Genomic DNA, 17,442 nt, shown 5'->3' on the forward strand with positions numbered 1-17,442 from the left:
AGAGGCCTCTACTTCTGAGGGGAGCAGAGATGAGGGAAGAGAACTGGGAGCTATTTCCTTGTCTCTCTTTCTCTCTTTTTTAAAAGTTTTTATTATTTTTTTATTTGACAGAGAGAGAGAGAGAGAGAGAGCATAGCAGAGGGAGCAGGAGAGACAGAAGCAGGCTCTCCATCGAGCAGGGAGCCTAATGTGGGGCTCAAGCCCAGGACCCTGGAATCATGACCTAAGCCAAAGGTAGCTACGTAACCAACTAAGCCACCCAGGTGCTCCTCCTTGGCTCTATCTGCTCAGTGCTCAGTCGAAGGCTGAGTAGTATTCCATTGCATGAATGTATCACAATCTGTTTGTCCATTCCCTTGTTGACAGACTTTTGCTTGTTTCCAGTTTTTTACTATTATGAATAAAGCTGCTTAGGAATTTCCTTCTTCTATTTGCTTTGTAGCTCTAGGGCAGGAAGAAAATGATTCACCAAATAAATTGACAAGTCTGAGAGGTTAGGAAGAAGCTGGGGGGGAAGGAAAGGAACATTTATTAGAGAGCCACTCTCTTAATGGGCACTGGGTCACCAAGCGACACCTACATTCCTTTATTAAAGGGAAGCATGCTTCATTTTACAACTCTTCTGACCTGGAATAATGCGATGATCCACTCTGGTGGAATATTCCTGCTGGATTCATTTCCTTTCTAGGCTGATGAAAACCTGGCAAAAGAATGCGGATCCACCAACAGATCTTGAGGCCCACCTCTGGGTTCAGTGTTTGGTTAGCTTTGCTCAGCTGCTACTAGTTCAGGACATTAAGCATTTACAGAGCTCACTGTGGCCTGCACGGGGCTTTACAGACCTTTCCGTGCATTGCTACTACCACTGCCTTACTTCAGCTTTCATCACCTCTAGCAGGCTATCACCAACACTACAATACTACCCAAAAGCCACAGCAGCTCCTTTACTGGCACCCTCCCTTTTCCCTGGCAGAATGGTGACTTGTTGGTTCATTCTGTGGTAGGCCATGTACTCAGGGAAAGGATGGCCCCCCTAATCCCACCGGGTGAATTTTGATTGGCCTAAGCCCATCATGGTGGTCCAAATCCCTTGCTAGTATTGGGTTAGGCAGGGCAGGGACACACTTCTGGCCCATGAAATGTGAGGCAAAGTCTGCTGGGAAGCTTCTGGGAAGACTTCTGTTTAATCTTCAAAATGGAACATTGGAGGAATAGGAATAGGTCCCTTTTTCACTTGCCTCTGGATGTGACTATATGAAGAAGTGATTCCTGGAGCTGTGCCAACCATCTTGTGAACAGGAGAAGTTGAGCCCAAACACAGAAGCCAAAATACTGAAGAAGCAGAATAGAAAGATGGAAGAACCAGGGTCCTTGCTGACATACCCCATCCCCTAGTCATGCTGGAACCCCACTATGGCTTTTCATCTCTAATTCCCCCAGGCTACTTTCGTACCTCTTAGAATGTTTGTCCAGTTTGGGGTGAGATAAGGAAGGAACATCATCAACAACAACAAAGCCCAAACAACCTGCAACCTATAAACCTTTTTCATTCTTTGAAAAACACAGTTCTCTCCTCCCCCCAGGCCACTGACACTCAGAAGTGATGAGTCAAAATTCGGCCCCAGGTAGAACAAACATATTGCTTATTAAATTTAAAAACCAATAAAGAAGCAACAAGAAATATATAAGATGAAGTCAACTACTTTAAATGATCAAGTTCTGAGTTATTTCCCTGGGGAGGGTTTAAGACACATAATCACACTTTCCTGGGTAGAGCAAGAGATGTTCCAAAGATGCAGAGGCCCCTAGACCCGAGGCCCAGTGAATGACCACCCACTCTTATCAAAATGCCCCAAAGGGCTAATGACCCCCTGCCATCCTCAACCCTGAAGCTAGTGGCTGTGGATTTGAGTTGCACTCACTAAGAGTACACAGAAGGCAGTTAACCTTGATCACCCTTGTGGGTGGGGTCTGTGATCTGTGAGGGTCCTCTTGCCAAGTAAATGGAAAGAGCTTTAGTGAACTGCATTCTCATTTTGTCTCCTTGATTGGAATATATCAGCAGATGTAATACTTAGTGTAATTTCCATTTCTGAATCTATTTCTTTAGAGCACCTACCCCTGCCCCCAATTATAAAATAGGATGTCCTAAGTATACAAAAATGCAGAAAATAGTGAAAAATGACCATGATATACTACCTATAAAAAAAAAAAAACCCACTAATATTTTGTCCTATTTCTTCAAGTTTCTTTCTGAACTTACTATAAAAAGTAGGGTCTTTATGCACATTATTGCAGAGTCTCTTATGGCTGGGCATGTTTGTTTTGGTTTTGATTTTTGCTTTGTCTTTAAGATCTTAAGATGGTGGAAGTTTCTGAGGATAAGCAATAGACAAGTTTAGAATCATCTTATTTTTAAAGGGAGAACTTTGGAAATTATATAAGAACCAATTAATTCGTGCTACTTGGAAAGATCCTAGAAAAAAAAGCAGCACATCATCAGCAGACTCCTAAAAGAGTGTAAAAATGCAAGATATTACTAGCTGGCTGTGAACATCATCTTGTGGTAGGAAATCATGCCAAAGCGATTCAAGTATAGTAGACAATGATGATGAAGAGGAAGTCTACAGAGTTTAGCTAAACTTTCTACTCTGCCTCATGTAACAGCTTCTTCAACAAGCCGAAATATTACCATTAGGAGGGAATAGGGTAACATAGAGGGGTTTACCTGAGGGGTGGGGAGTGTCTCTCCACCACTCTTAGGGTGGGCGGCACAGTGGAGGCACACAAATGTTAGCAGCATGTTGAAAGGGACAGAGCCAAGCCCATTTTTAAAGTCCCACGGGTGGAAACTGCCTTCACTGGAATTTTTTAGGGGTAGGAGTGGAATGAGGAAACAAATGTAAGCTCATGGTACAGTTAGATGAGAGGGAATTCTTGAATTAGCTAGTTACTTGTCTGAACATGTAGGAAAGAGATCATTCTCTGGGTAATAAATGTACTCTTTCTATCTTTCTCTATAACTTCCATTTATTGAGCACCTACTATGAGTCAGCTGCCTTGCTAGACATTTTTCCTCATTGCCAGGGCTGACCCCATTGCAAGAGTAATTCTATCCTGGGTTGGTCTCTCCAGCCACTCCCTAGGCCATTCCACAAAGCATACAGCAGGAGAGCAGAGGCAAGTTCACTTACCTGGCCTGCCAGGTTGAAATAAGAATGGTTGGTCAGATTGACTGGTGTGGTCTGACTGGCCTGTGCTCGGTAGTTGATCTTAAGCTCCCCACCATCCAGCGTGTATGTCACCCAGACTTTCAACTCTCCAGGGTAACCTTCCTCACCATCTGGACTGACCCTTGAGAACTGGACGCCATTTGACAGCACTTCAGGGGTCCAGAGGACCTAGAAAAAAGTGTTTTCAAAGCTTTTCAGTCATTGCAATCTTGAGCTAAATGCCACATTTCAATATTAAAGCTAGCTAATTCTAGGAAGAAAAATGGTTGTATGATTTTTAAGATGTTTAAATAATAGCTTAGATATTAGTTGTTCTAAAATTTTGTTTATACAAAAAAGTAGACTTTGAGAGAAAAATTTTTTTCTTTCTCTTTATGTATTCATATTCCCTATATTCTTTCTCCCTAAACTTAGATATATGTGTTTACAACATTTTCTTCCTCCCCTTCTTTAAAAGTTTTTTTTTTTAAATCTTGGTACCTCATTCTGATAAATGTCATATAGCAATATCTGCCAATGGTATTAAAAGATGACCTTAATAAATCAGCCCCTCTTTTCCAGGAAAATACTATTTATGAATATTTATTTTAAAAAACGCCTCAAGAGTTTCTGTATTCCCTGGGCAGAGTTCCAAACAAATAAGAAGGCACTTGTTCTGTTAGGAAGAGTTCTGCCCACAAGTCAGGAGTCCTGATTTGGGTGCCAGGTTTGTTCTTAGCTCAGTGTGTGATGTCGGGTGGGCATGAGTCCCTGCCACAAAGGGGTTGAAAAAATGATCTTGAAGTTTTCTTCTCATTCTAGAAAATATGATTCTAAGGGTGGCAAGAAAAAGAAGGTTCCAGGAGTTTTTTTGCTTTTGGAAATAGGTATCTTGGATTTGCACAGCGGTTCCTTTCACCTTTGCCCTAGAGGCCTCAAGATTACCCATACAGGGGAGGGACAACCAGGATTTACTGGGTGCCCATGATGAGCCCAGACACTTTGTTAGGAACTGCACAGACACTGTCTTATCTGTCTCCAAGCTGACTCATTGTAGGCACCATTATCCTCTTTAACGATGAGAGAGCTGAGAGAGCTGGGCTCAGAAAAAATATACTACTTTTCCTAGCTTCTTCCAGCTGGGAAGACAGTGGTCTTATCCTGAGCTTGTTTCCTTATTCTATGCTTTCAGAGAATATACTGCTTGGAAAGCCCAATCCCTTTGGGGAGCCCTGATTAGTGATTAGTGGGTTCACTAATCAAGAGGTCTTTGCTGACATGAGACCTCTATTTGTTCGGTGCTCACCAGTCACTGACCTGGTGCTTTACATAAATCATTTTATAAGGTAAGGATTTGGTTGAACCAAACAAAATGATTGTCTTTGTAGGTCAAAAGAATTGAACACTGGCAATTTCAAATGGCTCCAACTAATACTATGACCCCATTTTACAGATGAGCAAACTGAATTCAGTGGTATTACTTTGCCCACTTCCACCTCCCATATTCCAGGGTAGTTGAGTAGAACCTTTCCATACTTCATGCTCATTGTTTAAAACTCTTTTTTTAAAAAAAAAATTTTATTTATTTATTTTACAGAGAGATAGAGTGTGCATGCAATGGGGGAGGGGCAGAGGAAGAGGGAGAGAGACAGTGTTTGTTTGTTTGTTTGTTTGTTTGTTTTTTGAGGGAGAGAGTCTTAAGCAGACTCTGACCTGAGCATGGAGCTGGACAAGGGGCTTGATCTCACAGCTCTGATATCATGACCTGAGCTGAAACCAAGAGTCAGATGCTTAACCCATTGTGCTACCCAGGTGCCCCATGCCTATTGTTTAAAGGGGAGGAAATCTTGTTTAAAGTCATACATGGGGGCACCTGGGTGGCTCAGTGGTTGAGTGTCTGCTTCCGGCTCAGGTCGTGATCCTGGGGTCCTGGGACTGAGTCCCGCGTCAGGCTCCCCATTGGGAGCTAGCTTCTCCTTCTGCCTATGTCTCTACCTCTCTCTCTGTGTGTGTCTCTCATGAATAAATAAATAAAATATTTTTTTTAAACTCACACATGTCATTAGGGACAGAACTAGGATTCAAACTCATGCAGGTAGTCTACACCATTTCACATCTTCATTTCAGTGAATGTTTTGTTTGAATCTCCTTTTTTCAACGGAAGAGTTGAGGCTGAACACTGTCATTCCAAATAGACTTGAAAGATAATAATTGCTGTGGGCTATAAGAATGGCTTTTGAGCCCAGGTTCTGCCCACCTGCTTCTAGTGTGGCCTGGATCTCTCTCACTGATGTTGAGAGATCCCACATTTACCAGGAAGGGAAGCCCAGCAGGAGCGGAGGCCTCTGCCTTTACCTATGGTGAGAGAAGCTGGTATCTGAAACAAATTCACTGACCTTAGTAAAAAAAATTAATTTTACACCTAGTTATCTCCTAGAAATGTTGAACTTTCAAGATACTTAAAAAATACAAAGCCAGTTATATGCATGACTAAAAAAAGAAAAAAATCCCCCAAATGGAAAATTTTAAGAATAAAGTACTTGAAATAAAATGTTCTTAACTTGCTACCTAGTTTTTGTCCTTCAGAGAAAGAACACAGTGGAAAGTTTTTTGTGTAAACCGTCATTATCAGATAAGTATAATTATGTGGAAAACCATTCCTATTCATGCGAGAATATCCCTGACCCTACAGTTTCAAAATTTCCTGAAAATTTTCACATTTGCATCTCTAGGCTTACTTATGTACCATTTCTAACCCTGTTAGGTTATTCAAATTTCATCTTTTAAAAAAATGTGTTGCTATAAATAGAAAAAGACATATCTACAAAGCAGCTATTATTCAGTAACTGTTGAGATGAAATACAACTTGAAACAAAGTTCACCTGATACTGCTCATGTTTCTGTACAAAAGTTTACAGTTCAAAAGCTTTCAATATCTTCAGGATAAATTCCAAGTCTTTCCCCACCCTCTCTGGGCTTCTGCACAGCCATTTTTTCCAGTACCTACTTCCTAAATGAAATGCTATTTTTTCTTCAAAGGATTTTCTTCAAATCCTACCTCCCCAGTTGCCATGAATTTGTCCACACCCAGTTTCTATAACACACTACTGACATCCATATTATGGGGCTTGTTGCCTATAGCAGCTATTTATCTAAGGGTCATGCTCCCTGGTTCACAGACGGGAATCAGTAGGCATGGTGCCCTGAAGGATGTGTATATTATCTTGCTGTGTTTTTACCGGGGACACATGTGAAGCAATATCACAGAAAATACTACAGTGGAATAGAGGGAAGAGGAACAAGCCAGAACAGGTGTTGTTCTGAGGCTTGTCGGAAGATCCCTGTCAGAACACAGCTGGGCCTAACCTCCTCTGGTTGGGTTTTGCCCATGCACCTGCCATATTTCAGAGACCCTCTGCCCTGGGACTGCCAGGACAGGGGCTACCCCTTGCCTTCATGCCTTCCTGGTATGAGGAATCCCATCATGGAGGAATGGGGAATAGAGGGGCAGTATGGTTCTCGGCCACAGAAAGGAAGTTGCTGACAGAGTGACCAACTTCCTTCAAAGGGACAGGTGGCAGTAAGAGGCAGAAAAGAAGAAATGGTGATCTTTAGCTGCCATACATGTTGCGGTATTTTCTGGTTCTTCTTTAGGGAATAAACTGGGTGGTATAATTTAAAGGAGAGTTAGTGGGCAGCCTGGGTGGCTCAGTGGTTTAGCACTGCCTTTGGCCCAGGGCCTGATCCTGGAGACCCAGGATCATGTCCCATGTCAGGCTCCCTGCATGGAGCCTGCTTCTCCCTCTGCCTGTGTCTCTGCCTCTCTCTTTCTCTCTCTCATGAATAAATAAATAAAATATTTTTAAAAATAAAATAAAATAAAGGAGAGTTAGTTACCAAAATGGTTTCCCTGAAATTAGACTAGTAAGAGAGTTGCTGGGTGTTAACCCTCAGACTCCCACACAGTTAGGAAGCAGGCCAGGCATTTCTACCTCAGGGAGAAGCTGTCTGATCAATTTGCTGTCCTAACCTTGTTTTTCCAGGAATTCCCTTGGGGAATGGGAGTTTTAATGTGGAAAGGGGTCATTGGGGAAGAATCTGAGGTAATTTTGAGGCATGAGGCACTTCAGTGGAAGGCTAGGCCTGGGTGTGGCACACACTGCCACATGGAGAGGGGCTTAGTGAGTTTCAGGGGTGTGTGTTGGACCGGGGGCACCTACAGAAGCCATGGATGACACCAGCAGGTATAGTGTAGAAATGGGGGCGGGGGGGGATCCCTGGGTGAATCAGTGGTTTGCCGCCTGCCTTCGGCCCAGGGCGTGATCCTGGAGACCCGGGATTGAGTCCCACGTCAGGCTCCCTGCATGGAGCCTGCTTCTCCCTCTGCCTGTGTCTCTGCCTCTCTCTCTCTCTCTCTCTCTCTCTCTCTGTGTGTGTGTGTGTGTTGTGTGTGTGTGTGTGTCTCTCATGAATAAATAAATAAAATCTTAAAAAAAAAAAAAAGAAAGAAATGAGGGCTGCAGGCCAGACAGCCCAACCTAGGAGGTATATGGCCTTTCAGACCCTCAGATACCTCATCTGGTGATAACACAGCGCTCTAGTAAGCACAAGAGAGAATGCATGCAGATGCCTTGTACAGTTTTCTGTTGTGCCTAAGGTCCACTGGACTTCCTGATGCCGACACTAGGAGAAAGTCATTCCCCAACTTTCCCCAGTCAAGGGCTATCGCCCTTTCACTCACGGCTCCCCTGCCTGTTACCATCAGAGGAGCTACAGAAGGATGAGTCCCGGACCAGGGAATGCATCTGCTCCCTCCAACCACTGGAGCAGCCTCTTTCCTGTATCACCTCACCATGCATTTGCTATAGGGCCTGGGAGTGAGCCTGGCAAATAGATGGTGTGTTTGAAGGTACTCCGTGAGGGGTGCTAGGTGAGGATTCTGTCCAGGGCCCCTGACTCACCTTGTCGAACCCTCGGATTCCCCCATGCAGACTGTTGGGCCCATTGTTAATGGCCAGCTTGTACTCCTTCCCATCCAATGTGAATGTCCCTTTGGCAATTCGGTTCGCCACCCTGCCAACCACTGCTCCAAAGTAGGGCTGCTTTTGGAGGTAGCCTGCAGGACATGAGATAAAAGTGTTTTTTAAAACTTCAAACCGGGGACGCCTGGGTGGCTCAGTGGTTAAGCGTCTGCCTTCCGCCCAGGGCATGATCCTGGAGATCTGGGATTGAGTCCTGCGTCAGGCTCCCTGCATGGAGCCTGCTTCTCCCTCTGCTTGTGTCTCTGCCTCTGTGTCTCTCATGAATAAATAAATAAAATCTCTAAAAACAAAAAAGCCTTCAAACCAGGGGCATCCATCTGGGTGGCTCAGTGGCTGAGAATCTGCCTTTGGCTCAGGGCATGATCCTGGGGTCTGGGGATCGAGTCCCACATGGGGGTCCCCACAGGGAGCATGCTTCTCACTCTGCCTATGTCTCTGCCTCTCTCATGAATAAATAAATACAACCTTTAAATAAAATAAAGTAAAATAAAACTTCAAACCAAAGGTCAGGCTCACAGTACTGCACACCACTTTCTCCTGAGAGAAGCTGAAAGTAATAACAACTTGGACATATTTAAGTCCTCAGGGAAGCACAGAAAAAATGATGTTCTTTACACACAATGTTTTCTCTTTCCTAAAGTAATGCCTGTTCTTTATAAACAATTTAAAAGAACTTTATCAAGCACAAAGAAGACATTTTTTTTTTTAAGATTTATTTATTTGAGGGGGGTAAGGCAGAGGGAGAGAGAGTCTTAAGCAGACGCTGTGCTAAGCACAGAGCCCCACTTGGGGCTCGATCTCACAACCCATGAGGTCATGACCAAGCCAAAACCAAAAGGCAAATGTGCAACCAACTGAGCCACCCAGGTGCCCCAAGAAACTTAAATCATCCTAACTTCATCACTAGAGAGAACTACTGTTAATATTCTTATGTATATGCTCCTGTCTTTTAGTACATGCAGACATGTGCTTTTCTTCATTTTATAAAAAGAGTCTTAGTTTACATGCTGTTTTGTAATCCGCTCATTTCTAGGCCAATCTCCTAGGTTATATTTTTGTATTGTCTTGACAAGAATTCTTCTTTCTTTCTTTCTTAATTTTTTAAAAAATAATACAAGGGCACCTGGGTGGCTCAGTGGTTGAGCGTCTGCCTTTGGCTCAGGGTGTGATCCCAGGGTCCTGGGATTGAGTCTCACATCAGGCTCCCCACAGGGAGCCTGTTTCTCTCTCTCCCTCTCTCCATGTGTCTCTCATGAATAAATAAAATCTTTTTTTAAAATGAAAAATAAAAATAAATTATACAATCATTTCATGAAACTATCCTTTATTTTTTTAAAAAGATTTTATTTTATTTATTTATTCATGAGAGACACAGAGAGAGAGAGGCAGACACACAGGCAGAGGGAGAAGCAGGCTCCTTGTGGGAAGCCTGATGTGGGACTCGATCCCAGGACTCTAGTATCACGCCCTGAGCCAAAGGCAAACGCTCAACTGCTGAGCCACCCAGGTGTCCCATGAATCTATCCTTTAAAAAGCATTAAACAAATATACAGAGTGGGTTTGTCAGAGGAAATACAGCATCTGGTTGAATCTGAACATCAGATAAACAATAATTTTTTAGTATAAGTACACCACATTATTATTATACATGAGACATAGTTGACACTTAAAAACCATTTGCTGGGGCACCTGGCTGGCTTAGTCAGAAGAGCCTGTGACTCTTCACCTTGGGGGCTGTGAGTTTATAAGCCCCATGTTGGGTGTAGAGATAAATTAATGAATAAAAACTTAAAAAAATTTTTTTTAAACCCTCATTTGTTGTTTATCTCAAATTCATACTCAAGATAAAAATAAAAATATAGGACACCTGTATTTTCACTCACTAAATCAGGCAAACTTAAGAAAGAGTAAAATGTGAAAGAGGCACCTGAGTGCCTCAGTTGGATAGGCATCCAACTCTTGATTTCAGCTTAGGTCATGATCTCGGGGTTGTGGGATAGAGCCCCACATTAGGCTCCATGCTCACAGAGGAGTCTGCTTGAGATTCTTTCTCTCCCTCTACCCCCCCTTCCCCACTCTGGCTCTCTCTCTCTTTATCTCAAATAAATAAATAAATAAATAAATAAATAAATAAATAAATATTTTTTTTTAAAGAAAGAGTAAAATGTGGGGATGCCTGGTTGGCTCAGTGGTTGAGCACCTGCCTTCAGCCCAGGAGTCCCAGGATCGAGTCCCACATCGGGGTCCCTGTATGGAGCCTGCTTCTTTCTCTGCCTGTGTCTGTGCCTCTCTCTCTCTCTGTGTCTCTCATGAATAAATAAAAATAAAACTCTTAAAAAAAAAAGAGTAAAATGTGAAAGTCCCTCTTTTATGCTTTAACTCTTCTTTTTCCCAGTGACAACCACAGCTAATGGTTTGGCATATACACTTCCATTTTTGTTTGTTTAATTAACTACAGAGAAGCACATACAAATACCCAAATGCAATATTTATATAAAGAGAATTGTACTATGCACATCATTTTGCAACTTCCCATTTATCAAATGCCTTAAGATCTATCCAAGTGACTACATATCCATCTACCATATTCCTTTTGATGGCAACATGGCATATTGATGAGCAAAACTGTTGTTGGGCTTTTTAGGGGGCTATAAAAAGCAATGTGCTTGAGTCCTTTTACTTTAAGTTGTGCATGGGCATGTTACATAGATCTTTCCTTCTCTAAGTACCTCTACCATATGATTGCAATGGTAGAGACTAAGGTTTGGAGGTAGATTCTATATCCATCCCATCTATGTGGATCAGAAGAGTATACAATTCAAGCATATAAATTATTTTTACCATGGCTGAAGGGGCTCTCAGGATACAGACCCTGGACCATTGGGCCAGTTACAGGTCATAGGTTTCCATTACTCAACCTTGGGCATAAGTAAAACATCAATCATTCTTTGCCAGATCTTTCCTGATTCACTCCCTTGCTAACCTGCAGGTCCTCAGAGTCCTGCCCATGGACTATCATAATAGTTGCCACTGAGTTCTTCCTAAGGCTCAGCTGCTTTCTAAGTGCTCTACATTTGACTAATTTCACCTTCTGGATAGTTATGAAGTAGACAAAATTATTACTCTCATTTTATAAATATGGAAACTAAGGATAGATAGGTGAAGTAATTTGCCCCCAAATACAACTAGTTATCAGAAGGGAGGTGGGAGTTGAAGAGGTCAGTGTGGCCTAGGAGAAGAGACGGTTGTAAGCTCAATTCACCAGAAAGCCTTGTGCTTTTCAAATAATGTGATGCTTAAGAACAAGTACTCAGGAGCCAGACTGTTTAAATCCACATTCTTCTCATAACTAATTGTATTTCAGAAACCAATGCTGCCAACTGTCTCCAAAAAACTCCTTAGAACAAATGGATTTTATACTATCTTCATATGTTTACTAAGCTTTTATATCAAATCAGAATTATAAAAAGTGACAATCCTCAAATTCTGAACAGGACATGACTAAACAGCTTGTTTTGAAGTGCAGAAAATAGTGTTTTCCATGTAAAAAGGACAAAGTTTTCCAGGTCAATCCACAAATGATGATTTAATCAAGCCAATTGCCCATGTTGGGTAAAGAGCAAAGAAATAGTCTGTCCCTTTTCCTGGGCAAAGGACTGGCCAGAATGTATTAACGGATCTCTCCACTCCTCTAGCATTCCACAGACCCCAGCTGGGCAGTCCACCTCATACAGCCCAAACCAGCCAAAGTGCCCTGAAGTTGAAATAAAATTGCCTTCCAATCCCAGTCTAAGCTTCTCCAAACTGAATGACTTTCCTTTGGCTTTGGGAGAGAAACAAACACTACTTTAATTGACAAGCACTTTAATTGTCCCCAATATTTTCTCTATTTTCTTTTTTTTTTTTAATTTTTATTTATTTATAATAGTCACAGAGAGAGAGAGAGAGAGAGAGAGAGAGAGAGGCAGAGACACAGGCAGAGGGAGAAGCAGGCTCCATGCACCGGGAGCCCAACGTGGGATTCGATCCCGGGTCTCCAGGATCGTGCCCTAGGCCAAAGGCAGGCGCCAAACCACTGCGCCACCCAGGGATCCCTATTTTCTCTATTTTCAAATGGCTGCTGGTTGTCCACATGGATCTTCACCTCCCCTCCCCCCCTTTTAAAGATTTTATTTATTATTCATGAGACACAGAGCGAGAAACAGAGACATAGGCAGAGGGAGAAACAGGTTCTGTGTGGGGAGCCCGATGCGGACTCAATCCCAGGACCCTGGGATCAGGACTGAGCCAAAGGCAGCCACTCAACCACTGAACCACCCAGGTACCCCTCTTCCTGCCCTTTTTTCAGTGTTAAGCAAGGGATGTAAAAGGTTCAAGTAGTGTGAGGGGAAGATATTTGGGGGCAGGGGAAGGAAAGGAGATAAAAATTATTGATGGCTCACTACGGACAGACACTATTGCAACCAGAAACACGTTTCCTCATCATTATCCATTAGTTAAGGTGAGGAAATAAGTCTAGGGAGGTGAAATAACTTGCTTGGGTCCCACAGATTTAAGGGACAAAGTGGAGATTTAAATCAGGAATCCCCAGTGCTCCTACAAGGGCACTCTTGGGCATGTGGAGTACCACACCACAGCCTCTAAACCCGTCTCATTTCCTCCACCCCCTATGAACTGTGGTTTTCTAAAAGCACGAAGTCTGTTTTTTCTACTTTTTCCATAATGGCTCTCATGGCAGTTAATAGCTGGGTATTTGGTGGTAACTGGGGGGGGGGGGGGGGGAAGGGGGAAGGCAAGGGGGCAGAACAGGCACTGATTGTGTGGGTAGGCTGTTTATACCTGTGGCTTACACGCATTTAGTCTCATCACAGGTTTTGAAAGAAGTCATAATGACTGTGGGTGGGACCCGAAGATGAAAAGCACTTTAAATATTTTAAGTACAAAAAAATGGCAGAAAAATTCATAGGAGGCATTACTAATTTTTCCAGGCTATAACTAAAAGATCATATGGTTTACCTCTTTAGAATTCTACAGAAGAAAGATCTAATTTTCCCAGGGAGAAATTGAACCATTCTGACCTCCGGTCATGGCCATGATCCAAACAGTTTATATAATCTATCTGGGAAACTGGAGAGAGTTCACATCGAACCTGGCAGTTACAAAAGGACCCTGTCTCATGGAATTACCCATGCTTAGCTCCTTCCTGTGGTTCAAAACGTTTCAGGGAAATAGTAATGTCAAGATAACCCCCTATTGTCATATTCTGTAATGTGTTAGAGCTTTAAATGATTTACCTCAGTTTTGTTTATATAATACTTACATATTCAGATATTCAAAATGAATCAACAGTGAAAATTAAGCCTCCTTCTAACAATCACTGTTAGCAATTTCTCTCTCTTTTTTAAGATTTTATTTTATTTTTTAAGTAATCTCTACACCCATTGTGGGGCTCAAACTCACAACCCTGGGATGGAGAGTCGTTTGCTCCACCAACCAAGCAGGTGCCCCACTTCTGCCAGTTTCTTAACATGGGTTTTAATACACAAAAATTGGTCAAAATAGTAGCAGAGCACCATTTCACACTATTCTAACCAAGACAAGTATGCTTCCTGTTATGACATATATGAAGTCTTCTTTTATCTTCAGCAATACTGAAAGAATCTACAAAAAAACTGAAAGACAGGGCTGTAAAAAGGGAACAAAGGGCCACTTGCATTAACCACGAAGATGGGTACACATATTAGAAAGCATTACTTGATATTGTGAGGGCTTTTTTCCAACCTCTCCTCTTCTGCAAATAGCTTGCTTTCCTTTTAAAATCAGTAATTCAATTATCTAGGGGCGCCTGGGTGGCTCTGTCGGTTGTGTCTGCCTTTGGGGCAGGTCATGATCCCTGGGTCCTGAGACTAAGTCCTGTGTCTGGCTCCCTGCTCCCTGCTCCGGGGCAGAGCCTGCTTCTCCCTCTCCCTCTGCCTGCGGCTCCCCCTGTTTGTGTTCACACGCTCTCTCTCTGTCAAATAAATAAATAAAATATATTTTTTAAAAAGCCTTAAAGGGACGCCTGGGTGGCTCAGTGGTTGAGTGTCTGCCTCTGGCTCAGGGCATGATACCAGAGTTCTCGGATCAAGTCCCACATCAGGCTCCCTGAAGCGAGCCTGTTTCTCCCTCTGCCTCTGTCTCTCATGAATGAATAAATAAAATCTTTTTAAAAAGTTAAAAAAATTGAAAAGCCTTAAAAATAATTCAATTATCTAAATTATAGCATAGGAATGAGGATGTCTATCTTCACCCAATAACCAAAATATGTTAGACATTTTGATTCAAGCTTTCAGGAATGAGGATGTCTATCTCAACTCAGCACCCAGAATATTTTAGACACTTTGATTCAACCTTTTTTGTGAAGCCTAATAAGAAAATGCTATTTAACGTTCTCAAGACATGTTACTAACATGGAGGGCAATATAGCACAAGCTAGATCACTGTAATCCGAGGGGATCTATTTTTTTTCTCCCTTTTAAGAACCTGTGGGGATAGTACTTTCTTCACTTAGACTCCTGCAGAAGTCACAGACTCCTAGGGATGGCTCCACTGTATGGATGCCCCCTCACAAAATCTACACTTCCATGCTTACAAAGACACTGCTGTTTCCCAGGTGTCATGTCATGGCACGTGGTTCATAAGAAGTCCACAAAGACGCCTTGTCTTTTAAGATCCGTGTGACTCTTGGGACGCCTGGGTGGCTCAGCGGTTTAGCGCCTGCCTTCAACCCAGGGCGTGATCCTGGAGTCCTGGGATCCGGTCCCACATCGGACTCCTTGCATGGAGCCTGCTTTTCCCTCTGCCTGTGTCTCTGCCTCTCTCATTCGGTGTCTCTCACGAATAAATAAAATCTAAAAAAAAAAAAAAAAAAAAAAAGATCCGTGTGACTCTTCTATCGGAATTAAAAGTGGTAAGGAGTGAGGGTAGGTGAATGTGTGTGTGTGTAGAGGTGCAGAGGGAGGGCGTTTATCTCCTGAGCAGTGATAAGGAAGAGATGGAAGAGGCGATAAAATTTAAAAAAAAAAAAAAAAGCAGATGCTGACAGCTTAGCATCTCCAATGCTTCGCTGGCTCTGGAATTCTAGGCACTATGTTCAATTTTTCGATCCCACTGGGCAATTTTGCACCAGCCAAGTAATCTCTTTGTGATTCTGTGTCAGCCTAGAAAATAGTTATGCTACTAACAGGTGACTCAGCAAAATGATTCTCAAGAATTGTCTTTTGTCACTCGTCAACCCCCTTGCCTTCTGACTCTGATGACAGAAGATCTGAACCCCCACCAGAGAAAGCCAAGACCCAGAGTCTTCGGTTGACTTCTAACCATAAGCCGTGTTACATGTCTAAAGAACCAAACAGATAGAAAGACACACCTAGAGGAAAACCTCAAACCTCCTCTAGCAGTTTTTGCCCCGGCCCCTTCCAGTGAGCAAAGGGCCTTTATCTTCAAGCAGATTCCCTTCACCAACTTTATTTCAGACCTCATCTCCTGCCTAGCTACATGGTAGTGACAAGAGAGCGCTGCGTACATTTTCCTTTGCTGAGATCAAACTGCAACTGCAATTACTTCTGAATGTGATTATTTGGCTAATGTCTATCTCCCCAGCTGAAGAGCAAGCTCTGTGAGGGTGACTGAGGACCTTGTCTGAATGAGATAACTGAATGAACAGTTTTTGAATGCACAGATGAATACATCATCCCAATTGCCCATGGATTCCAATAAAGTGGAGGTTCATTCTAGTGGGACACCTCATTGCTAGACAATGAGTGGGTCTTCCGCTTTTCACTCAGCAGCCAGCCAGTGCTGGGCACTATGTTACTCCAGCCCAAGTGGCTAAATTGTCTGCACCCACTGAGCCATGTTGGAGCATTTCTGAGACACCAAGAGAAGGAGGCCTCCAAGAGAAGTTGATGAAGAAGAGAGGAAGTAGAAGAGGAAAGAAAAAAAAAAAAAGGAAGTAGAGGAGGCAGGTCTTGATTTGTCCTTCTACAAAAAGAACCTGAGGGAAGAACTGGGAGTCACACCCCCTTCTTAGCCAGCTTTTCCTTCTTTTTGCCCTCGGGTTCAAAGATGGCTCCTGGGTTACTGGGGTTTTATCTTACCTTCAACTATTCTCAATTAATTAAAGCAAAGCCTAAATAGACAACCAGAGGCCATGTCCTATAGCGGTTCCCACTCATTCGTCTTTTCCCGGGCAATGGATGGAAACACAGAAAGTCGGCCGGCTGCAGGCACCCCTGACGGCGACAAGCTCGGGGCTTCCCCCGGGTCCCGGCAGCAGCCCGACGTGTGCGGGAGGCCTGAGCGGGAGGGCTGGGGCCCGCAGCCCAGGGCAGAGTTCAACCCACCTTCCAGCTCTGCAAAGCCGAGCACCACATCTGACGCCCTGCCCTGCCTGTCTTTGACCTCCAGGGCCGTAATGGTGCAGCCCCAGGAGATGATGTCCACTCTGAGCAGGTCAGACTGCAGCTGGAACTTCTCCACTGTCCCTGCCCCTGAGGGCAGGTCCCCGAACACGGCTCTAGTCACCGAGACCATGGGCAAAGCAGGGCCGTGCAGCGACTCCCAGCCCTGGAACTCCAGCCGCCCAGGCAGGAGCCGGAGAAGTTTACTGGAGAAGAGGCGGGTCGCGGCCCAGGCCCCTCCCCTTCCTTGCCTAGATTCAGGGAGTGACCCTTCCTGCAAAAAATAGCCCCTGGCGACTTTCTGAATCTTTCCTTTGCCTGAGGGTGACAGGAAGGCAAAATTTCCAGACAGTCTTTTCCTTTGCTAACTCTGGCTGCATTGCATGTTGGGAGTGGTAGTCTTTGAAAGGTGAAATTGCATCTTGGGGCCTGTAGTCTTTCTACAGGCCAAACCCAAACCCTGAATCTGCGGGATGCTACCCCCGTTCCTGGCACGCGGTTCTCAAACAGGTGCCAGTGAGCTAGCAGTGAGCTAGCTGTTCATTAACGTTGGTGGCAGACTTTCAGATGAAATCCTGGAAAACACAGAGAGCAGAATTAGACACAGACGAATGTGGGGGGTGGGGGTGGGGTAGGAGATTCTGGTTTTAAATGAACTCTTTGATCCCGAGGAGAAAGAAGTACAGAAGTGCAGAGGTGATTTAGAGAAAGGGAAAATAAGTGCAGGCGACTCTGAACACTGAAGAG

At 43.6% G+C, this 17,442-nt stretch overlaps 1 protein-coding gene across 1 annotated transcript in view; it reads right to left on the reverse strand.

The window, feature by feature from the left end:
• Positions 1 to 17,042, reverse strand: part of GALM (galactose mutarotase) — a 51,052-nt gene extending 34,010 nt beyond the window's left edge. The window contains exons 1-3 of the mRNA XM_041754696.1: positions 16,639 to 17,042; positions 8,174 to 8,328; positions 3,195 to 3,401 (exon numbers count right to left, since the gene is read on the reverse strand). Coding sequence (XP_041610630.1) covers positions 3,195 to 3,401; positions 8,174 to 8,328; positions 16,639 to 16,828 — 552 coding nt within the window. The 5' untranslated portion in view covers positions 16,829 to 17,042. The remainder of the gene's footprint in view (positions 1 to 3,194; positions 3,402 to 8,173; positions 8,329 to 16,638) is intronic.
• Between the last annotated feature and the right edge of the window lie 400 nt (positions 17,043 to 17,442).

Source organism: Vulpes lagopus, chromosome 5 (genome assembly GCF_018345385.1).
Source record: "Vulpes lagopus strain Blue_001 chromosome 5, ASM1834538v1, whole genome shotgun sequence".
NCBI classification, from domain to species: Eukaryota; Metazoa; Chordata; class Mammalia; order Carnivora; family Canidae; genus Vulpes; species Vulpes lagopus.